The 24,974-nt window shown below is 43.1% G+C and overlaps 1 protein-coding gene across 2 annotated transcripts in view; it reads right to left on the reverse strand.

Moving 5' to 3' along the window:
* ZEB1 (zinc finger E-box binding homeobox 1) overlaps nucleotides 1-24,974 on the reverse strand; it is a 253,319-nt gene that overhangs the window by 86,027 nt on the left and 142,318 nt on the right. For both annotated transcript variants that reach the window (XR_005593894.1, XM_039523785.1), the window contains exon 2: nucleotides 3,861-4,061. Coding sequence is in view for 1 of the 2 variants with exons in the window: in XM_039523785.1 (XP_039379719.1) it covers nucleotides 3,861-4,061 (201 nt within the window). In the remaining variant the exon portion in view is untranslated. The remainder of the gene's footprint in view (nucleotides 1-3,860; nucleotides 4,062-24,974) is intronic.

Below are 24,974 nucleotides of genomic sequence, written 5' to 3' on the forward strand. Positions count from 1 at the left end.
ACAGAGAAACACTTTCAACGAGTTTTTTGCCACAGTGCTGTCTCTAGTGGAGGAGGAGATATTCCACAAATCATCAAGGCATTCTGTAGTATAGTAATCTTTATAGACAACTTTCTGATTCTGGACTGGCACACAGCAAGAACTGTCTACAGTCAAGTTGATCTCCCCTCTCTGACTGGCTAGGGCCTGTACTTTTTGGGAATAACCTGTCTTGAATCATACCACACTTCCATTATATCTGAGCTTGATTACGCCATGCAGCTTACATTGGGCTTGAAAGCATCAGGCCTGAAAAGAGCTGCAACCAATGCAGAATGCTGCAGCATGCCTCCTCAGTAACCCAGGTTACTGAGAAAACACAATCTGTACTTCTTTAACTTCAAAGCCTCTCTAGAAAACATCAATTGAAGTTTAAATTCTCAGCTGTCAGTTTTAAGGCTATAAAAACTGACATGGTCTGGTTACACAAGGTCTTACCCTCCAGGACCTTGACCACCCTCAATAGCCCTGCTCCTCAGAAATGATGGCTTTGCATACTTCAGAGGTGAAGCTTGTAAGTGCAGGAAACAAGATTTTTTGAGGGCTGGCCCAAGAGTGTAGAATATATTCTGGAAGAAACTAAGAATAACCACAAACCTTATAATCTTCCCATTGACAAGCAAGACTCACTTCAACTCGGGTTTCCTGGATAGCAACCTACAGCATATTAGTTTTACTTCTACTTTAAAAAAAAAAAAAAAGACAAACCAAATCTAACTTTTCCCCTTTGGAGTGAGGAGGGTAGAGGGAAAATGGTAAGAAAACATCATTTGACTGACATTAGTAACCATACTTATTTTTTAACTTGGAAGGCACTAAGATACAAGTGTAAACTTAAATCAAAAGGAGTACAGAAATAAAATTAGTTTAATAAGCATTGCATCCACTAGATATGAATGGCATCCAGTTGTTGAGTGTGTGCACATTATGGGTGAAATTTGCCACATACCAGATACCCTGCACTTAAGCCCTACTTAAATTCTTAATGTGGGGTTTAAATGTTGCATGGGGTCTTGAGTGCGCCCTCTTCAGCAGCATGAATTTCATCTTATGTGGTTTTCAGAGCTTGAATACTTTGTTGATTCTATAAGGTCTTTTCAAAATTATACTCTTAATGCCAAAAGCTATTGCTCCTTGTTATGGATTTGAATTACACAAACATAAAAATGTATCTGAACTAATTTTTTAAATGCATTTGGATTCCTCAAATGTCTGAACTATTTTTTTAAACATAGAGAAAGATAAAAAGAATCTTGCTCTCAGTCTAAGATGCTTATACAGAAATCCAGCAGGAATGGAATTTTTCAGTCAAGTTTTAAACACCTGAAAAAAACCTGTAAGAGGAGCAAAATATGTATTTTCTGAATTTCCTATATATTTTACTTGGAAATTTATCATGCCTTAGTTTAATAACACTGTATTTTTTCATTAGAAAACTTTACTTTATAACAATATACTTTTAAAAATATAATGTAAGTTTTAGTTTAAACTAAAAGGGGAGGGGGGAAGAAGACCTTATAGAATCACAACACACACCAATGTTGGAACATTGCCATCAACTTGAATGGGATACATGTGGTTCACTTGTTGAGACTTGTATGCGTGTTTCAGTTAAACCTCTTGAGATATACACCTTATATTTGAGACACCTGTTCTGAAGATTTTTTAGAACTTCAGTTAGAATTGCTGGAAACGGAAAGAAACTGATCTGATAATGAAATGTAGTTTAAGTATGTTGCACCTACTTCTACATTTTTCTGAACTGATCAATCAGGTGAAAACCAAAAAGTACACTGAGTCCAGATATGCAGGATAAATTTCAGTACAGGTTATTGAGGAAAACACAACTTGCTACACATGCTGTAAACTGGTATTCTAAAAACACACACAGAAGTGTTTCAGGGATGTTCTCAGTGCTTCAGTTACCCACCCTATTGGCTTTTCCCTTTAAGACAAACAGCACATATTCAAGTGTTGTTTCCTTAGACCTATGCTGTACAACCAAGAGCACCAAAATACTTGTGACTGAACTTTCTTACTACAAATGTCAAAAATATAAATACATGGCAAATCAAAATGTTGTAAAACTACTATATCCTTCTCCTTTTCTCTGATTTATCTATTGCAAAATACTCAAATCACATACTTACATAAATCATAATGTTAACAAACCACGAAAACTGACTTCTCTTCACTATAAGAAGAATGTTTTAGAGTATGTATATTTTTCAGTATTGAATGTTAAAAACTTTAATTTAGCAAACACACAGTATATTAATTATTTAAATCTACTAGCTGTTCAAACAGCTGTGAAAGTCTATGTTAGTAAAAATCACTGACGTATACACGATCATTTGCTGCATATTTAATGTATTTATAATAGAGACAAAAATCAAAATATAGTAAAGTTAATAACTGAGCCCAATCCAAAGTCATGGTTTTGTACAAATTTATACATATGGAGCTATTTAGAGCCAAGCTTAAACACTAAGCCACCTGTCTCTCAAACTCATGCTTGCACACATACCAGGTTTATAGTACAATTTGGTTCAGCTGCTCAATTTTATCAGCTAGATTTGAAAGGCTGATGGTATATTTTAAATAAGAACAGTAAAAGCAGATGAAATTACACTGATAAAGCTCTGAGAAAGCACAGCTTGTATGGGATTATTCCTAAAAGTGTGGGAGTCATGAGACCCTGCCCCAACCCTCCTTTTCCTCGGGAGGCCCCGCCCTGCAGCAAAGCTGGAGCTGGACCGGGAAGTCTGGGCCCCTCCACCTGCCTGGGGTTGGGTAGATCTGAGAGCAGCCCCTGGCCAATTGTCACCGTTCCCCCTGATTCTCCGCCATGTGCAGGTGGAGGGTCCGTGGCTCCCCACAGCTGCCCACACAGCTCCTACCCTGATCTGGCTCTGGCTTCCACCCTGAGGGCCGAAGAGTGACAGCTGGGGCACGGGCTCTTGGGCCCTCCCACCCTGGGCAGGTGGAGGGTCGGCGACTCCCCAAAGCTGCCTCAGCTCCCCAAGTGGCTCTTACTCCTTGGCTCCCCCAATCCAGTGCCCCTCTCCTGAGTGATTCATGAAAGGGGGAAGTTAAGTGTTCCTGCACCTAACTTGTCTGGAGGGCCCGATCCAGTAAGCACGGAATACTTTCAACATCAGATTAGAAAGAGAGAACAAGCATGAAAATGAGAATGTAGCCTAGATGGAAGGTCCTGGATTGAGTCCCTCTGCTCCAGTGACTTAAAAAAAAAAAAAAAAAAAGATATATCCCTACTGGAACAGTTTCAACAGGAGAGACTGATGGAGCTGCACATCAAAACATCCTATAGCCCAGTGGCTAGCACACTCACAGGAGAAGTAGCCCTGTTCCAATTCTTTCTCCATCTCAGGTGGAGGGGGGACTTGAACTGGGCATCTCCCACAACATAGGTGAGTACCTTCATCCCTGGGTTAAAAGTTATTAGGGAGTTCAGCACCTTCTACCCCAGCTTCTTGCTAAAACAGCATCTATTTCTGAAAAAGAGGCAGGGCTTAGCACCTCCCACTGGCTAGCTTAGGCAAGGAGCCTCCCAGTGTACTGGTTTTTGTGAATTCTAGGGATGCCTATCTCTCCCTATTCACAGGGAGTCTAAGCACCAAACTCAGTTTGTGAATCCCAGTAATTTTCTTGGCATCACCACTCCTACATTTCTTTGTGTATCTAGCCCCAACTTTATAAATACACATTAATGATGAAGTGTATTCAAAAAAATTCTATTGAGTGAATGTTTCCAAGTATAATTTTCCTAATTAGAGCATCATTACCCAAACGGAACATACCTTCATCTTCCCAGCAACTGTTTGTACTTCCCGCTTTTTCACTGTTTTCTGGTAATACTGTATGGTCTGTTGGCAAGTCATCTTCTGGCACACTAGCATCACAATCTGCTGCATCTGTTACACTTTCTTCTTCCACAATATGCAATTTGTCTTCATCATCTGAATCTGAATTTGTTTCTACCACATTATTGTAATTGGTAACTGCATGGAGACAAAAAGCAAAAAATAAATCAACAAAAATACTCAGTTCAGACTATAACTATGATTTCTTTAGAGGCATCAATTCAGCACATCCAGCATGTTTAGTGAGATATTTAGTGTAGGTGCTAAGCAGTTATTGTACATTCTTCTTTTAGAAGCTAGTATACACAAGTGGTGTATACAAGCCTAGATCACACTATACAAGCTCCAAAGAGAATTAAGGTTTTAAAACAAATAAACAAGCAAAACAAACAAAACAACCACCCTAGTGGCAGCTTTACAAAGGAGATGTTACACAATATCTTCCCCTATCATTTGGTACCTGGAAAAAGTAAGAGTTTATGTTTGTTCAAACTGGAGGACATATAATAGTCTTGTGGAGAAACGGCTGTACAGTGAACATAAGAACATAAGAACAGCCATATTGGGTCAGACCAAAGGTCCATCTAGCCCAGTATCCTGTCTTCTTCCAACAGTGGTCAATACCAGGTGCCCCAGAGGGAATGAACAGAACAGGTAATCATCAAGTGAGCCATCCCCTGTCACCAATTCTCAGCTTCTGGCAAACAGAGGCTAGGGACACCAACCCTGTCCATCCTGGCTAATAGCCATTGATGGATCTATCCTTCATGAACTTATCTAGTTCTTTTTTGAACCCTGTTATAGTCTTGGCCTTCATAATATCCTCTGGCAAAGGGCTCCACAGGTTGACAGTATGTTGTGTGAAGAAGTACTTCCTTTTGTTTGTTTTAAATCTGCTGCCTATTAAAATTTCATTTGGCAACACCTAGTTCTTGTGTTATGAAAAGGAGTAAATAACACTTCCTTATTTACTTTCTCATGATTTTATAGACCTCTATCATATCCCCTTAGTCATCTCCTTTCCAAGCTGATAAGTCCCAGTCTTATTAATCTGTCCTCCTATAGCAGCCATTCCATACCCCTAATCATTTTTGTTGCCATTTTCTGAACCTTTTCCAATTCCAATATATCTTTTTTGAGGTGGGGTGACCATATCTGCATGCAGTATTCAAATGTAGGCATACCATGGATTTATATAGAGGCAATATGATGTTTTCTATCTTATTATCTATCCCTTTCTTAACTATTCCCAACATTCGGTTAGCTTTTTGACTGCTGCTTCACATTGAGTGCATGTTTTTGAAGAATTATCCAAAATGACTCCAAGATCTCCTTCTTGAGTGGTAACAGCTCATTTAGACCCCATCATTTTATATGTATAGTTGGGATTATGTTTTCCAATGTGCATTACTTTGCATTTATCAACATTGAGTGCTCTATGTATTTCCATCACATGGCGGTAGAGATCACTAATATAGTCTTAAAGATGCAGAGGAGATGTTATAATTTTGAATTGTTATAATTGTTCTATTCAAAAACATTATTTCTTTCTCTTACAACGTGTAGAAACAAATGTTACACATTATACTTTAAAAATATTAAAATTTCAAACTATTTACATGTATATTTTTGGTGTAAGGTTCTCTGCTACATACTCATGTTGTAAATCACTGGCAGATTTTTATGTATTATAATGAAGTGCTCTGACATATCTTGAATGAGAAAGGGGATTTAAAAAAAAGGCAAATATTTATCAATGAATAAGCCTACAGATGTTATTATACCAGCGATACTCCTCCAGAGGTTCAAAGAATCATATCTATGATGCAGTAATCTCACTACTTTAGGACACTTGCACATCTATGCTATTTGCACTGTTAACACTCCAGAAGGTAGATTAATTCTCTCATTTGAAATTTTGTCCATTAAAATAAATGGGAGACAAGATTCCTGCTCTTTTGAATTCTGCTTTTTTTAAAAAAAGTAAATATTCTAACCATTTAAAAAAACCATTTAGGAAAGGAAATAGTTTCACCGCGAATCAGCAAACCACTAGCTCATTTCCTTCCATTTCAGAAGAAAAATATTCCATGTAAAATATCCACCAGCATGACAAAACAACCTTTTTGAATTTAAAATGATCACCACATATTTCATATATGCATAATATGATTTTCATAAAATGTAATTTGCAACCACTCCTTCATGGTTTTAGGTTTTCTATGACAACCCACATTCTGGTGTATGTACAATGTGATAATGTTATCATATTAAGACCTTTCTATTCTATTGTTACTAACAATTACACTTTATGTATATTAAATTTTGAAAGATAGTACTAATAAAAGAAAAACAAAAAGACATATTAAGTTGTCAACAGAAACCAAACCAGAATTATTTAATTGTATCTTCTTGACATTTCTCTATTCTGATTCCAGTGTGTAAAGAGGATAATGGCAGTAGGAAGGAATTACATCAGATACTCCTGTTACAATAATTTCACATACTCAATGGAGCCAAATTGGATCCTTTTACAGTAATGATATTATTTGGCACATTTACACAAACAACACACAATAACTCTTTAAAGGACTCTCACCTGCAATCTTTTAACTAGCATTAATTTAACTGCTTAAATATACAGAAAAATATCCCACTTATTCTAATATCCCACTCATTCATTAGATGACTTTTCATTTGTTATGAGCTTGAAACTTTATAATAAATTCAGCTTTACCTAAAAATTGGATTGTTCAAATCCTTATATTTGACCCATTTGATCTGTTGAACCTGAATTACTTCATCTTCAGTGATCAGTGAATCTAATTATGCAAAGTAGAGTTGCTGTAAGTGTTGAGGAGCACTGGTGTGAACGACAGCAAAAAGCCAGGATTGAAATGCCTTTCCTGACCTGAACAGCAGTAATTTATCAATTTACGTGCCTGAAAACATTGTCTAATTTACATCTACGTATACAATCAGACATCAAGTCCAAGGAGGAGACAGAACAATTCCTTTTTTTTTTTTTTTTTTTTTTTTTTTAAGGTGACAGATCTGAGGAACTGTCCCAGACTGATGTGTCATTACAGGTGGTTTTGGAACAAATCGATAAACTAAACAGTAATAAGTCACCAGGACCAGATGGTATTCACCCAAGAGTTTTGAAGGAACTCAAATGTGAAGTTGCAGAACTACTAACTGTGGTATGTAACCTATCACTTAAATCAGCTTCTGTACCAAATGACTGGAGGATAGCTAATGTGACACCAAATTTTAAAAAGGGCTCCAGAGGTGATCCTGGCGATTACAGGCCAGTAAACCTGACTTCAGTATCAGGCAAACTGGTTGAAACTATAGTAAAGAATGGAATTGACAGCCACATAGATTAACATAATTTGTTGGGGAAGAGTCAACATGGTTTTTGTAAAGGGAAATTACGCCTCACCAATCCACTAGAATTCTTTGAGGGGGCAGGTGGACAAGGGGGATCCAGTGGATATAGTGTATTTAGATTTTCAGAAAGCCTTTGACCAGGTCCCCACAAAATGCAAGCAGTCATGGGTTAAGATGGAAGGTTCTCCTATGGATTAGTAACTGGTTAAAAGATAGGAAACAAAGGGTAGGAATAAATGGTCAGTTTTACGGAATGGAGGTAAATAGTGGTGTCCCTCAACGGTCTGTACTAGGCTCAGTCCTATTTAACATATTCATAAATCATCTGGAAAAAGGGGTAAACAGTGAGGCGGCAAGATTTGCAGATGAAACAAAACTACTCAAGATAGTTAAGTCCTATCTTAACAGGCAGACTGTGAAGAGCTACAAAAGGATCTCTCAAAACTGCCTCATTGGGCAACAAAATGGAAGATGAAATTCAGTGTTGATGAAAGCAAAGTAATGCACATTGGAAAACATAATCCCAACTATACATATAAAATGATGGGATCTAAATGAGCTGTTACCACTCAAGAAAGACCTTGGAATCATTGTGGATAGTTTTCTGAAAACATCCATTCAATGTGCAGAGGCAGTTAAAAAAGCAAACAGAATGTTGGGAATCATTAAGAAAGGAATAGCTAATAAGACAGAAAATATCATATTGCCTCTATATAAATTCATGGTACGCCCACATCTTGAATACTGAATGCAGATGTGATCACCTCATCTCAAAAAAAAATATATTAGAATTGAAAAAGGTTCAGAAAAGGGCAACAAAAATGATTAGGGGTATGGAATGGCTACCGTATGAGGAGAGATTAATAAGACTGGGACTTTTCAGTTTGGAAAAGAGACAACTAAGGGGGGATATGATTGAGGTCTATAAAATCATGGCTGGTGTGGGGAAAGTAACAAGGAAGTTTACTTCTCATAACACAAGAACTAGGGGTCAGCCAATGAAATTAATAGGCAGCAGGTTTAAAACAAATAAAAGGAAGTATTTTTTCATACAACACACAGTCAACCTGTGGAGCTTCTTGCCAGAGGATGTTGTGAAGGCCACGACTATAAAAGGGTCTAAAAATGAACTAGATAAGTTCATGAAGGATAGAACTATTAGCCAGGATGGGCAGGAATGGTGTCCCTAGTCTCTGTTTGCCAGAAGCTGGGAATGGGTGACAGGGGATGGCTCACTTGATGATTACCTGTTCTGTTCATTCCCTCTGGGACACCTGGCATTGGCCACTATCTGAAGACAGGATACTGGGCAAGATGGACCTTTGGCCTGACCCAGTATGGCCGTTCTTATAGTTTTTATGTGCTTTAGTCTGACCTCTGTCTCCTTCTTGGTCATTTGTTCTACCCATGTTTTAGTCTTCTTTGTAAACATAGAACCAATGCCGAGGAAAAAAAGATACAAACATTTTTGTAATTTTACAAATTAAGACCCTGACCCTTCAATGAAGCCTTTATGCACTTGGAGCATTAAATTGAATTTAATGGTGCTCTGCATGGGTGCAGAGGTCTGGTCACATGGTACCCTACTGAATTTAATCAAACTCCACAGGTGTATTCAGGTCAGCCCTCATGGAGGTCACTGTAGGATCAGGTGCTAAAAATGCAATCATGATAACAGAAGAACATTTTCCCCAAAAAATAAAATAAAATAAAAATTCAGGTTGCTGGGGGGTTGTTTTGGTTTTGCTTAGTTATGTAATCAGTATATTAACTAGAATCTTTTGAAAATCAGGGATAAAGTGGAATTCAAATATGGAAAATGAAAAAAAAAAAGGCCGAAATATACATGATAGTTGGAGACATGCACATGTAAGTTTGTGTGTCTAACCTGCACAATAAAAAATTGTAAAAAAAAATGGTCTTCATTACCACTGTTTTTATATTTTAAATATAATGAATTCATAATTCTAATTATTTTGTAAGTTTCTTATGTTTTCACTACAATCACGGTTGGATTCAGTACAAACTTGGAATCATCTCATCTCAACGTTTGTGGAATGCTAAAATTAACAAAGATCCATATTCATAATCTAAACCAATGACTCTATCAGGTAGATTTTCATTCCACAACTCTCAATGAGCCAACACACTAAAATGTGTACGAAACTTTGCTCCAATATTTTAGTCTTCCTCTTGCTCTTCCCCCTCCTGTGACCTTTGGAGGATTGTGGGATCACATAGCAAAAGACTATGTTTGGAAAGTTCTCAGTACGTTTTGGGTGATACAATAACTAACCAACAAATATATACCAAAAAGAACATTACTGTGACAAAATCAAGCCCTCAAAAATTAGGAAATGTGAGTATAAAGGTTGCCTGTGGAATCTTAGCAGCAAAGAATCCTGTGGCACCTTATAGACTAACAGACATTTTGCAGCATGAACTTTCGTGGGTGAATACCCACTTCGTCGGATGCAAGAGAATCTTAATTTGGCCCCCTTGTGCGCATGCATTATGATACAGTCTTTAGTTACATGTGACTCTGACTCATCCAGTGCACAGGATGGATGGTGCTCTGGGAACAAATCAGGTTTGTGTAGTGAATCAAGTTGTCTGTAGCATACCTGCCTCATTTGCTCAAGGTGGGATTGATAGCTGAATTGATAGCTATTTAATATTTCTTTTTATCCTCATCAATCAATCTGTGGTTTCGATGCCTTATTTAACACACATTATCCAAAACCCTGTCCTGAAGTCAGAATTATATCTTCACATACAGTGCTCAGCACCATAGCATCTGAGTGCTTCACAACCATTAATGAATTTGACTTCTCAACACTCCTATGAAGTGAAGTGGTATTATTATCCCCTTTTTACAGAAGAGGAAACTGAAGTGCAGAGAGAGTAAGGCCAAAACTGTCAAAAGTATCCACTAATTTTGAATGCCCAATCTGGGATGCCTTGGGCCTTATTTTTTTCAGAGTACTTAGCATTTTATATGTTCAAAGAACAATTTTCATGCACTCTAGTTGCAGTAGTGCTCAGCACATCCTCAGATCAGTCCCCAGCTGTCTCAAGTTGGGCACCCAGACAATAAGGAATATACAATGTCTAAGGGTGAGAAGTCTGATTTAAGTGACAGAGGAAGAGGCAGAATAGAATCTAGTTCCTCCAAGTGACATTCAACTGCTTTAATTCTGGGAGCATCTTCTCTTCCTGCAGTCCCCTGGCTCATTCACTTCACACTTTCCCAGTTCTCCAACAAATGAGGTAGGCATCCTACTGACAACAATCCCATTCACCTCCAAGCCTGATTCATCCCATCCTGTGGAAAAACACAGTACGTGATCATGTAATTAAAGACATTATCATTCTGCATACTCACAAGAGGACCAAATTACGATTGCCTGGGTAAACTTAATACTGCCATTTCCTAATTTTTGAGTGCTGAACTTTGAAATCTTAACATTCTTTCAACGTATTTTTTTAAATGTAATTTCCTAGACTTTTAGGAAATCAAAGTGATAAAAACAAATTCCATCATATGGAACCAAACTGACCACCACACTAGTCACGAGCAGGGTCTTTAGATGTTCAGCACAGACATCTACCACTTGAGCTGATGGAATAACTGGTGGTAGTAGCAGAAGACACTACAGGGGGAAGACACACATTTTGCCCATGGGTTTCACAGCTATTTGCAGACAGCAGAAGAATGTTGTGAACTCAGGAATCCTACATGCTATTCCAGGTTCTGGAAGGGAGCATTCATTAGTGTTTACAAACCTTTCCAACCCATTCTACCCCAGTCTGCTAGTATGTCTCTCACAGCCTGTCTCCTTCTGTTCCTGTCTTCCCTGCTTCTATCCTCTTAAGCTTGTCCTCATCCCCTATACTCCTGTCCCCCACTTCACTGCTCTTGTCCGCCCACCCCAACTTGTCCCTATCACGCTCCCTCTCTGTTCCTGTCCCTGCTCCCAGTCTCTCCCCTATTTTACCTTCTCATCCCCATGCCCTACCCTAATCTTGTCCCCACTCTGCTCCTGATCCCTCTACATTTGAATAGCAGTGCTGCTGCTTCTTCCTTCTCCATGTTCCCCTGGCACAAGTAGAGGGATCATTCAAAGCAGAGGAGAGAGTTTCCCTGCTCTCTGTTCTGATGCCTGACACCACAATGGCCACTGATAGCCAGGAGCAGTTACAGGTAAAGCCATATGCAGACCCAGACTGGAGCATGTTCAGAACAGATAGAATGTTCAGACAATTTTGCTGCCAGCCTCTAAGAAACCTCTATTGAAAGTATGCAAATGGCAATTTTTAGACGCTTTAATTTGGCCACATTCTGGTGGACTGGGATAGCACTAGAACAACTCCTCTGCCAAATTTCAAGTCCTTGCTTCAAAGCAAAGAAGAGCTAGAGCTTTTCAATAAAATGGCAGTAAGAACTTTACTTAACATTAGCAAACATGTATTCTCCCTTAACCTCATTCTTAGAAGTGGACAAACCATTTTCGCTTAAAATTTCAAAAAAAAAAAAAAAAAATTCAGCCAGAGGCATAGAAAATTTCAGCTCAAATGGTTAAAGTTTGGGAAAAAAGCATGAGGCAACCTTAACTATAGGTGGTGCCACTAGCTCCACCTATACTACTAATAAAAGAAAACTCTGTGTAGGAAAGAGAAGACAACTATCCTCCTTCAATTCTCAAGCCTTCAGTGCTATAGGGAAGGGAGAGAAAGTGCCTTGGTCACCTCCCTCTCCACAACTCAAACACAGATTTGAGGAGTGACACTACGTACTGGGAGGAAAGTGGGGACATTTGTTTCACCCTAACCTCTGACTTCATGTGGGCCTGTGACTCAGCTTCAGTTCCTCTAATAGAATAAGCCACCTGCCCAGTTCCTGCCTGGAATAGAGATCAGGGCATGTCTTGAGGATTCTTCTCCAGGAAAAATGAGGAAGAGGGACATGCAACAGACAGGACCAAGTCCCACTCCACAGTCATTACATTGCCCCACCTTTTATGTCACTGACACTATGGCTTCAGACGCCTACAGCACATGCTTCTGTTTGACAGTGAGGTAGGGTCAAACTGGAGTTTGGAAAGGGGACGGACTACTGATAGGATTGGCGTTGTTGGGAGCCAAAATAGAAACAGCCCCAAGAGAAGGTGGATTAGTGTGCAGAGATGAGACAATCAGACAACTAAATCAAATTCAACAAAGACAAATGTAAGGTGCTTCACTTAGGTAAGAAAAAACAAATACACAAATATAGAATGGGGGATAGCTGGCTTGGCAGCAGCATTGCTGAGAAGGATCTGGGAGTTATGGTGGATTACAACCTCAACATGAGTCAGAGATGCGATGCTGTTGTAAAAAAAAAGCAAATGCAATTTTAGGATGTATTAACAGAGGCACAGCATGCAAGTCATGAAAGGTGATAGCACCATGCTACTTGGCGCTGATTAGGCCTGAGCTGGAGTATTGTGTTCAATTTTGGTCACCAATGTATAGAAAGAATGTAGATCAACTAGAAAGTATCCAGAAGTGAGTGACAAAGATGATCAAAGGGATGGAATGCAAGCCATATGAGCAAAGGCTGAAGGAACTGGGTATGTTTATTTTGGAAAAGAGGAGATTAAGGGGGGACATGATAATGGTCTTCAATATTTGAAAGGTTGCTATAAAAAAGTTGGAGAAAAGTTGTTCTCCCTTGCCACAGAGGACAGCACAAGAGGCAATAGGTTCAAACTACATGTGGCAAACCCAGGCCAAATGGCTACAAAGGGGGGGGGTAGCAATTAGTCCCAGGGGGGTTAAAAGGCTTCTCCTTATCCATTGAGGAGAGGCAGCTGTGAGAAATTAGGTTCAGCTGGAACAAGGGTTACCAGGGAACTAATGTGGTTCAGCTGGCCCCAATTGCTGGTGACCTTTTTAAACCCTCCCTGGCAGGGAAACAGGAGGGGAGTGGGAGAAGCAGAGAAGCAGCCAGCAAATAGGTGCAGCAAGGCTCTGCCCTCTTCCTGCAAGGAAGACTGCACTCTGTCCCCAGAAGGGGAGAAAAACAGCAAGGGGCTGACTGAGAGGAGGATCAGCCAGACCCTGCGCGACTGGGAAGGCTTTTACTTTGCTCAAGCCTGTGACCCCAAGGCAAAAAGGGACTGAGCCAGCTGGGGAGAAGCAGGTACTTTGCCACACGTGGTGTCAGGAGTGGGATGTGATAGTGAGTGTGGCTCTGTGGCAAGCCACCTCAGGGCAAGGTAAATCACAAAAAAAAAAAAAAAAAAAAAATAATAATAATAATTAATTAAAAAAAATGGAGGATGTTGTGAAGGCGCTGTTACAGGCCACTGCAGCCCAGCAAGAGGCTACCAGGGTACAGGCGGCGGCCCAGCAAGAGGCAGTGCGTGTCCAACAGGAGACCAACCAGCTGCTGATGAACCAGGCGGCCCAAGATCGAGCCACCCTGAATGAAGTAGTGAACCAGCTGAAAGCCCTGGCCACGCTGACGCATGGGGCCCAGGGGACCCGGCTGCTACGGGCTAGCAACTATTTACAGAAGATGACTACAGATGACGATATAGAGGCATATCTCCTCGCATTCGAGAGGACGGCACTGCGGGAGGCCTGGCCCCAAGACCAGTGGGCAGGCCTCCTGGCCCCATTCCTGTGTGGGGAGGCCCAGAAGGCCTACTTTGACTTGACCGCAGACGCAGCTATGGATTACCCCCAGCTGAAGGCGGAAATCCTGGCAAGGACAGGCGTGACGCCGGCCATGAGGGCCCAGCGCTTCCATGAGTGGAAATACCGGGATGACAAAGCACCAAGGTCCCAGCTATTTGACCTGATACACCTCGCCCGGAAGTGGCTCCGCCCTGAGACCCATTGGCCAGAGAAGGTAGTGGAAATCCTGGTATTGGACAGGTACATGAGGGGGTTGCCGCCAGACATACGAGGGTGGGTCTGCCAAAATGATCCCTCCTCTTGTGATGAACTAGTTGCTCTCGTAGAGAGACACTTGGCAGCCCAAGAACTTTCTCGGACCACCGAGGAAGGGAGGCGCCAGAATCGGAGACCAGTCTCTGCGCCGAGGCCCCGGTTTGCCCTAACGCCAGGCTGGACAATGGAGAGGAGGAAGGAGGCGGGAGAGCAGCCGGCAGTCCCGGAGAGGCTGGAGGACTGGGGGAGAAAGACTCGGGGGATAAATCCCAGCAGCCCGAAAAATAGGGGCTGCCCCAAGCGGGACCCGATGCTATGCCTGTGGCGGGTGGGGCATATTGCTGCCCAATGCCCAAATCTAGGAGAGCCTATGCAGTGTGAACTGGGAGATATAGGGGGACTATGTGATCTAATAAGTCTGGTTGGGGTTGCGATGGTCCCGCATAGATACACTAGGCCTGTTAAGATGAACGGTATAGAGACCACGGCATTAATTGACTCGGGAAGTGCAGTCACATTAGTCTCGGGGAAGCTGGTCAGGCAGGACCAACTATCCCGGGCCAAACGCTCGGGAATATCCTGTGTGCATGGGGATGTCAACTATTATCCAACCATCCCCGTAAGCATAGAAGTTCTCGGAAACCCCACTAAGTTGACAGTGGGAGTAGTTCCGAAACTCCCGTACCCTGTCCTTATCGGACGAGATTTCCCGGGGTTTGATGGCCTACTCCCCGGGGACGAGGTAGAAGAAAATAATGACCCTGGGACCCAAGGCATGGTCCAGATAGGTGACCCTTCCCCAGCCTTCCATGAGTTTAGCCAGGATTTGTTCTCCCCGCCTGGGAAGCCCAGGAAGACTCGGAGGGAACGGAGGGCGGATAAAAGGAGGGGGACGAGGATCCTGACCCAGTGCCAGAAGTCTACGCTGGCAGGGGAAAGAAGGGGCTCGGCTGACAGCGGGACTGGGTCGGCCATCCACAACCCTATCGTTGGGCCTGGTTCCCCAGGGGCTGTCCCCGAGGAGGAGACGGAGGTAGACCCCCCAGAATTTGGTCAAATGGGGACCGCACGCGGGAATTTTGGTCAGGATCAGGCCAATGATCCCATATACCACAATATTCACAAGGAGGTAGTCGAGGTAAATGGGGTCCCAGTGGAGGGGAGAGTTAAGGGTCCAGGGCCATATTACATGATTAAGGGAGATCTGCTATATAGAGTAGTCCGGGTCCAAGACCAAGTTATAGAACAACTCTTGGTCCCCCGAAAGCATCAGAGGGCGGTAATGGATCTGGCCCACAGTCATCTGTTCGGGGCCCATCTAGGGGTAGATAAGACCCTTGATCGGATCCTACAGAGGTTTTTTTGGCCTGGCATTTATGCGGCCGTCCGGCGATATTGTACCTCCTGTCCGGAATGCCAAATACATGGGCCCCGACCATACTTAAGGGCCCCTTTGGTACCTCTGCCAATTATCGAGGTTCCATTTGAGCGAATAGCTATGGACATTGTAGGGCCATTGGAGAAGTCAGCCCGGGGCCATCAGTACATTCTGGTAGTGCTAGATTATGCCACCCGGTACCCCGAGGCCGTACCCCTACGGAATACCATGTCCAAGACTATAGCCAAAGAATTGGTCCAAATTTTTTCCAGAGTAGGAATACCTAAGGAGATCCTGACAGACCAAGGGACCCCCTTTGTGTCTAAACTGATGAAGGTGAACATCAAGCCATACCGGATCCCGGAGGCCAAGAGAGAAGAGATTAGGAGAGAGGTCAGGAAGATGCTGGCCTTAGGAGTCATCGAAGAATCTCATAGTCAATGGTCCAGTCCCGTGGTTTTAGTGCCTAAGCCGGACGGCAGTACGAGATTCTGCAATGACTTCCGCAAGCTGAATGAGGTGTCCCGATTCGACGCATACCCTATACCCAGGATAGACGAGCTGATTGACCGATTGGGAAAGGCACGGTTTATGTCTACCCTTGACCTTACCAAGGGCTATTGGCAGATCCCCCTGGCCAAAGCCGACAAGGAGAAGACGGCCTTTGCAACTCCAGAAGGACTATATCAGTACACTGTTCTCCCCTTTGGGTTGCATGGGGCTCCCGCTACCTTCCAACGGCTAATGGACAAACTGTTACGACCCCACGGAAAGTACGCGGCAGCCTATCTCGACGACGTCATTATTTATAGCCCCGACTGGGAGACGCACATGGAGAAGGTGGAAGCAGTCCTGGACACCCTGAGGAAGGCAGGACTGACTGCAAATCCGTCCAAATGTTCAATCGGGTTAGCAGAGGCTAAGTACCTTGGGTATATAGTGGGGAGGGGCGTGGTGAAGCCCCAACTCAACAAGTTGGAAGCAATACAGAAGTGGCCCCGACCACTCCGGAAAAAACAGGTCAGAGCGTTCCTGGGACTAGTGGGGTACTATAGACGGTTCATTCCCCACTTCGCCACCAGGGCATGCCCGTTAACAGACCTAACCAAAGCTCGGGGCCCAGACATAGTAAAATGGTCTGCTGCAGCAGAAGCCGCTTTTGCCGATCTGAGGACGGCCCTTTGCACAGACCCCGTACTAATAGCTCCGGACTGGGGGAAGGAGTTTATCCTACAAACGGATGCCTCGGAAGTAGGGCTGGGGGCGGTGCTCTCACAAATGGTTGGAGATGATGAACACCCCATCCTCTTCCTCAGTAGGAAGCTCCTACCTAGGGAACGGAAATACGCCATAGTGGAGAAGGAATGCCTGGCAGTAAAGTGGGCCATAGAAAGCCTCCGCTACTATCTACTTGGGCGGCGGTTTACCCTGGTGACGGACCATGCCCCTTTGCAGTGGATGCACCAAAACAAGGACAAAAATGCGAGGGTAACAAGATGGTTTCTGTCGCTTCAACCCTTTCACTTCAAAGTACGACATCGGTCGGGGACCCAACATGGCAATGCAGATGGCCTGTCAAGGGTGCACTGCTTTCCGACCCAAGTAGCCCAACCCCGTAGTGTTGAGCAGGGGGGGGGGGGATATGTGGCAAACCCAGGCCAAATGGCTACAAAGGGGGGGGGTAGCAATTAGTCCCAGGGGGGTTAAAAGGCTTCTCCTTATCCATTGAGGAGAGGCAGCTGTGAGAAATTAGGTTCAGCTGGAACAAGGGTTACCAGGGAACTAATGTGGTTCAGCTGGCCCCAATTGCTGGTGACCTTTTTAAACCCTCCCTGGCAGGGAAACAGGAGGGGAGTGGGAGAAGCAGAGAAGCAGCCAGCAAATAGGTGCAGCAAGGCTCTGCCCTCTTCCTGCAAGGAAGACTGCACTCTGTCCCCAGAAGGGGAGAAAAACAGCAAGGGGCTGACTGAGAGGAGGATCAGCCAGACCCTGCGCGACTGGGAAGGCTTTTACTTTGCCCAAGCCTGTGACCCCAAGGCAAAAAGGGACTGAGCCAGCTGGGGAGAAGCAGGTACTTTGCCACATACAGCATAGCAGATTTAAATGAAATCTCATGAAAAACTTCCTGTAAGAATAGTGGAACAATGGAACAGACTGCCTAGGGAGGTTGTGGAAGCTCCTTCACTGGAGGTTTTCAAAAGAAGGCTAGAAAGCCATCAGTATTGGATGGTTTAGACACAATATAATCCTGCATCTTGGTAGGGGGTTAGACTAGATGACCCTTGTGGTCCCTTGTAAACCTAGGACAACCAAATTTGCACGACAATATGCAATTTATCATTTGTCACAGATATCACCACTACATAACTCTAGTCTCTGTAAATAGTACAACTTCTGAGTCCACTTTTGAAGTGCACACATTACATAAATGTATACATATCCTATCAGGTCTCCCACCATTAGAGTACAAGACTGTTACCATAAGGATAGACCTATGATCTAGTGAAGAGGTGTATCAGAAGCTTAATTTCTCACTTTTTTTTAAGTTAGTCATTTTTTTTTAAAGTTTAAAGTTTTTCTAACATATTTCATTCATCTTAAGCTTGGGAGTCACTGAAAAATTCCAATTTGAGTTTTCCCAACAATATTAACCAAACACTCTAAATATAACAACTGCACTGATATAGGCTTGAAATAGCACTTGATCTTTTGTAATATTTAAAATTAATGACAACCTGCCAAATGTAAAAAAAATTAGACAAAGGAATGTGTGTTTACCTCAATTTACATATAAGTAGTAAACAAGGTTCTTGAGACAGCAAGAGGGAGTCAAGGTAAATTGACATTTGAGCATACACAGGAGAGAGAAGAAAGAGCATGGGGGAACCTTCACTCCACCCCCAAAATAACCTCTATATCACCTTCTTTACTGTTTGAATAAACTTTGCTTTTAGGGGTACTATTCAGAAGAATCCACTTTAAAGGGGGACTGGACTATAAAAGTAAAAGGCAAAAACACCCCATGGGATCTCTTGCTCTTTCTTTCACCAAAGATGACCAAAAAACAAGCTCTTTGAACTCTGGGTGGTGATCCTGACTTGAGAATTTGGTCAGCTATGTTGCTGGGAACAGATGGCAAGGATTTTACCTTGAACCAAGTATAGTTTGTTACATTTTAGTTACTAGAAAGCACTTTCTCTTTCTTTCTTTTGTAACCATTTCTGACTTTAATGCCTTATACATGTACTCATTTAAAATCTCTCTCTTTGTAGTTAAATAAACTGTTTTATTATTTAATTAAAACTAATCCAGTGCTGTGTTTAAACTGAATTGTTTGGTAACTCCAATTAAAGTAGCATACTGTTGCATATTGACCCTATACAGGGGCAATGGACCCCTGTGATGGGGTGTCCACACCACACTGGCCAGTAAGGGGTTAACAGAGCCTTAGGGAGGTTGTGCAAAAAGCAGCCAATAGGAGAAGGGCTGTGAAGAGCAACCAATCAGGGCCTAGCAGGCTCATATAAAAAGACGCACAGGACAGAGCAGGATGAATAGCTGCCTGGATCTTGGGGAGGGAGGACTGTCTGGAGCAGGCTGCAACCCAGAAGCACCTTGGACAGAGCACTGCAGGCGGGAACCTGGGGAAAAGAGAAAGGGGTCACCCGACAAGGGGAAACCAAGGCTGGGGGAAAACCAGTATCTACTGGAGTATTGCTGGCAGGCTGCAGCTCTACACAGACACTCAGGGTGTGACCTACATGCTGTTTGTGAGCAGTCAAGGTTCCAGTAAGGCCACTGTATCAGCCAGTGACCCACTGGCCAAGTGCCGTCGGGGAGACTGGTGCTGAAGTCCGGTAGCATATATAGTCTGGGTACCAGTGGTGAGCCTTGAGTTGCATGTTGGGTTCCCCTTTGGACTTAGAAGAGGAGTCCTCTCTTGGGGACCACAACAGAGCGGTACCCAATTCTGCCACCATGCAGTGCTGGGGGTCTGAGGACGGGTGGAAGACTGGAGATATGCGGCACACTGAGATCAGGACTGGCTTGCTTCTAGACAGTGCTGGAGGGGTCTAGTGCTGGAAAGGAGCCCAACATCCCTTGTTCTTTCCTGCTTCTGGACAGTGGAGCTGGAGGGTGTCCCATTAGAGTTCTGGAAGACTGGGAAAGAGAGTTGGTCTCTCGCCACTTGGAAACCCCCTGGGGTCAACATAAGTCAGACTGCTGGTTCCATGGTGGCTTCCATGTGTCAGCAGAGGTCCTGCATCAGACTCAACACTCTAAGCGGAGTCAACAATGCTATCATGGGCCCAGGAGTGGAAGAGTGGCCCAAGTCTCTCTGTGCTGCCTTTCCCCTGCTTGTCATTCTTCTGCACTAGCAAGACCCCTCTGTTAGTGCGCTGCTTTTTGTGTTTCTTCCTCGGCACCGGGGACGGTGAATGGTGCCGGGAAGAGCTCATTCCTGGAGGAGCACTTCACACCGACGCTGAAGTGCTCAACACCAAATCAGAATGACTCAGCTCTGAGGCTGGTCTGAGGGTGGCTTCCATAAGGATAGCCTAATGTCTCTGTCTTTTTTAGTATGGGGTCTGAAGTCATGACAGATCTGGCACTTGTCCTTCATTTGAGTTTCTCCCAAGCACTTCAAGCAGCTGGAGTGTGGGTCACCCACAGGCATAGGTTTGCCAAAGGAGGCACAAGGTTTGAAACCTGGGGACCAGGACATGCCTGTCCCCTGGGGTGAAGGAGTCCCTGAACGATAGGAACTATTTACATTACGTACAGTAATACTAATTACAAAAACTATATACACTAAAGTATGATAACTTAGAACAAAGAGTTAGAATGCAAAAACCATATGCGTAGTTTGACTGCTATATTGGGGGGGGGCAAAGCGCAGGTGCGCATGCATGCATGCACGCATACCTGTGCATTGCTGAAGCCAGTTCCCTTAGCTCACTGGCTTGCCTCCCACCTGGAGTGGTACCTGGGCTGCCAGTGATGGTGGGGGATGGGATGAGACAGGACGGCTTAATGGGGAAGCCCAGCTGCTGCTGTGGTGACCTGAGCACAGGAGCTGCAGTCACCCTGGCACCAGCTGCTACAGCAATGTGGCTGCTCTGGTGCCTCCCAGTGCTACCGCAGCCACCTCCCTGCTGGGGCTACTGCCACCAAGGGGATGCCACATGCTGGGTTCCTGTTTTCCCTCATCATTCCCGTATCTCCTTCTCTTCCCCATCCCATCCTCCTCCCTATCCCTCTCACCATTGTCTTCGCTCCCTTCCCCCCAGTCCTTTCTCTTCCGCCTTGCCTACCTCCTTGCCCCAACCTTGGGCACTGACCATTGTACAGGAAATGGGCAGGCATTAGGACCCAGGAGGCAATGGCCTGTTGCTGAGGTAGCAGCTCTATCCTGCTCCCCAGCCCAGCCCAGATGCAGGCTACTGTGCTTGGCCTGCCAGGGGAGGGAGGTGCAGTGTGGGAAGAACAGAGCCTCTCCGCACCCCCACCCCCACCCCACAGGCCGAGCAAAGCTAGCTGTGCAGGGCAGCTTGGCGCTTGCAGAAATCGGGGGTGGAGGGAGTGGCACTCTGGTTTGAGGGAAGGAGCAGTGTCCCCCCTCCATCCCATCTAACTATGCCTATACCAAAAACAACTGGAAAGAAACCCTTGCTAAAGCAAGAAGGGTTGTAATAGCAACTGTCATGCCAGTAAGAAGGAACTAAGAGGGTGCGTGACTGGCAGCTCATCTTATACCAGTGCATGAGTGCGCGGCTCCAGATAGCACTAAAGCCGGCTCGACGGATACTGCTGAGGGAAAAAATCTTTGGCAATGGTGCATGTGGCGCACACATATCTAACGTGGAATGGACATGAAGAAGCACTTGAAGAAGAAAGTTTTCTCAGCCCCAGGGGAAATAGCTTTTTTTATAGAACAAAAAAAATGCAGTTAACATGAGTTATGTTTTAAACACTTGATATGTGAGTTTTTACTCTCCAGTAATCTCTTCTGTACCTCATTTTTTGAGGTTCTATCAATTTGCCTCACATCTGTTTTCCAGCCAGTCCCAGATTGATGATTTTTCCTGTCGTATTTTAGGTTTTCTTCACTTGCAATAGTAACCAATGGCCACACGCTAATATGCTTCTAAATCTTACGTCTCAGAGTTATTTTGCTGCTGTTTTTTGTTAAGCATACAGGTTCAGCTACATGTACATATTACTGTCAACGTTCCCATACTTGCAGTGAAAAACAGTAAAAGCCAGTATGATACAGCTGAAACAAGAAGCAAGAGTTCTGCATGATCTTTCTGAATTTCTTCAGTTAATATCAGGTTACTATAATGTGGGCTGAATTAAAGCTTATTAATAATCAAATGCTACAGCCTTTATGGAATATAAATATTTTACTTTATAAGCTACACAATTCCAGCATACACTGAATTTTCAAGAATACATGCACTCATTTTTATTTAATGTTGACCCTTAATTCATTGGAGTCTGTAAAAGGTTCTCAATAAATACATTACACTAAAAAAAGGGGAGGGGGGAGAGGACACACCAGGTCATGAGTATGAATAGGATACAAAATATCAGAGAATAAAAGATAATTGGAAGAGTTTTACTGTGATGAATGGAATTTATTCTACACCAGATATGTCAAAACACTTGTTAATGATGATGGTGATGAAGAAATGTGTTCAGTTCAGTTCCATACCTTTGCATTCTCATTGTCTACACAGGAACAAAGTTACATATTTTGAGACTTTAATTTAAAGGGAGCTTGTCTGTTCCATTTGACACTGAAATTTATATGTAAGATGAAAGAGTACTGATAAGGCAGAATCTGAGAAAGAATCAACTTAGGTGTAACTTAACTAGAAAGGACCAGGTTTTTAGAAACTACATTTGTTCATATAAATGAGCTGATGTGCATTTCAGGCAGCCTTGAATTTAATTCTGTTAGCTTTTTGTAAATGAAAATGAAGTATAGCGGGTAAGTAACAGACATGTCTGATTTAAAGATTAATAATGAGATGGACAGGAGAAGAAATTATGTCAAACTCTTTCAAATAGAGATATTCTACTTGTCAGAAGGCTGCATATATGAAGAACTAGTTGAATGCTAGTGGGGCGGGGAGCTAGTATTAGGCCAATAAAAAAAAAATCTCTATTTGGTCAGGGAAGCAAATCATCTCATCTTGGTATCTCAGAGCTTACCAGGAAGAAATAATAAAGCCTGTGACTGTGTTACCTGTTTCATGGAACCCTCACCTCCATGGTTAGGATCCGCACTAAGGAAAGGGTACCCAAAATAACGGAAGTGCCCATGGCCAGTGGAACCCCTGGTAGCGTTTCCCCAGTGGAATCATTCTTCTAGGAGGAAGGGAGCATTTGAGAATTTGAACCAGCTTGGAGCAGCAGGGTTGTGGCAAGGCTGGTCCTGCCCTTCTTTTGACCAAGGGGATCAATCTGATTCAAATGAGGGTCCTAAGACCTATTCTGCAGGAAATCAAATGCTATTCCATCCCAACAAAATGTAGCAGGGAAATCTCCATGAACTTCTCAGAGATATGCCTCTCTGTTAGCCTCCTCCATTATGTTTTACTGTGAGAGGGTGCAATCCTGTCCAAAATAGAGAAATATTCTACACAGATTGCAATGGCTTAGATCAACTCATTAAGAGAGAGAGCATTCTGAAGAGAAAGAGAATAAGTTGTTTTCAAATACTTTGTGAGTTATTTTCAGTGCTTCACATACAGGTAGAAATCTCAATAGTTGATAAGATAAGGCAGAGAGACTGAAGACAGCAAACATACAATGCTATTAATACATGTTAAAGTAGTAAATATGGTATTTCAGTTAACTCCATAAATATGCTTATTTAAATGGTATATATTTAAGTATTTGCAAAACTGGTTATAACAGAATGTATTTATTAAAACAGTTACTTACATACTGTATATTGGGTCAGTCTGACTGTGATTCACTTACTCCTCGGAAAAGGAGATAAACAGAACACAACAATGCTAATAAAGGCAAAATGGTTAAACTAGTTTTTCTCCACTGATAAACCTTATTAATGGGACATTATTTCAGATATAGAACAATTGTGAGGTGTACAAACATGTTCTCTGTAAATGGGAAAAAGCTGACAGGAAAAGAATTTGCACTTGAAGTATGAGTAAGGCATTTAACTTAAAATATCATTAGACCAATTCGTAACACTAATGACACTTAAAATATGGGACATGCCTCAGAAATAAAAAAATACATTTTAAACTTTTTTCTCAAAGTATTTAACATTTTTCCCTTTCCCCCCAAACAGGTGGCCCGTCTTCGTAGTTGCAAACATGTAAACAGGACCAAATTGTAGGGCAAGATGCCAGGAAGTAGAGGATGGCAGCTCCAAAGATGATGATCAGCACAGTCAGAGATAATCAGTCCTCTGCTGTCCCCCTCCTCTAGGAGAAGAATCCAGATCTTGGAGAGGCCAGGGAGCTGCTAGAGAAAGGAGGATTGCTGCTGGAGAGCATCCCTATAGCTGGAGCTCTCCATTGGTTTAGTGGGAAAGAGAGAGAGAAGGAATTGGAAGCTGCTGAGTAGGGAAGCCACTAAGCAGGAGTCATTGAACAGGGGCTAGGTGGGAACAGAAAAGCCAAGGAGCCAGAAGAGAATGTGGGGAAAGGAAGCTGAGTAAAGTCAGGAAAGGGAAAGAGCTCAGCATGGTAGCCTGAGACAAAGGTCTGGCTGCTGGGGGAGGTTGGAAGATAGTTGGATCAATCTTAACTATGTTATGGGAAGGGCAAGATAGCACATTTGACAAATCACTCTAACTCTACTACATAGTAGTTATCACTGGGAAACTTCCAATCTTTCCCTCTAATGTATTAAATTTTTTTCATTAGTATGTAATTTTGGCTGGTAAAAGCCTGTTGAAATAAAGTTATAGATTTGCTGGTAATTATTGGTTACAAACAAAAACTTCATACCACTGCTGATATTTAATCCCAAACTGACAACTTTCCTTGGATAGCAGCTATGTTGGTGAGAAGTACGAGTTGTCAGATCTCAACTAGTAAGGGCTGAAAAGTATTCCCAGAAAGTGTCTTTATTTAATTATAGGTAGAATTGCCAACTTTCTAATAGCACAAAACCAAAACACCCTTGCCCCCTGCACCCTGCCCACTCCCTGCAGCCCTGCCATGACCCTTCTCTGAGGTCCCACCCCCGCTCACTCCATCTCCCCTCCCTCCGTCGCTCGCTCTCCCCCACCCTCACTCACTATCACCAGACTGGGGCAAGGGGTTGGAGTGTGGGAGGGAGCTCTGGGCTGGGAC

The sequence above is a fragment of the Mauremys reevesii genome, linkage group 2 (assembly GCF_016161935.1).
Source record: "Mauremys reevesii isolate NIE-2019 linkage group 2, ASM1616193v1, whole genome shotgun sequence".
In the NCBI taxonomy this organism is placed as follows: domain Eukaryota; kingdom Metazoa; phylum Chordata; order Testudines; family Geoemydidae; genus Mauremys; species Mauremys reevesii.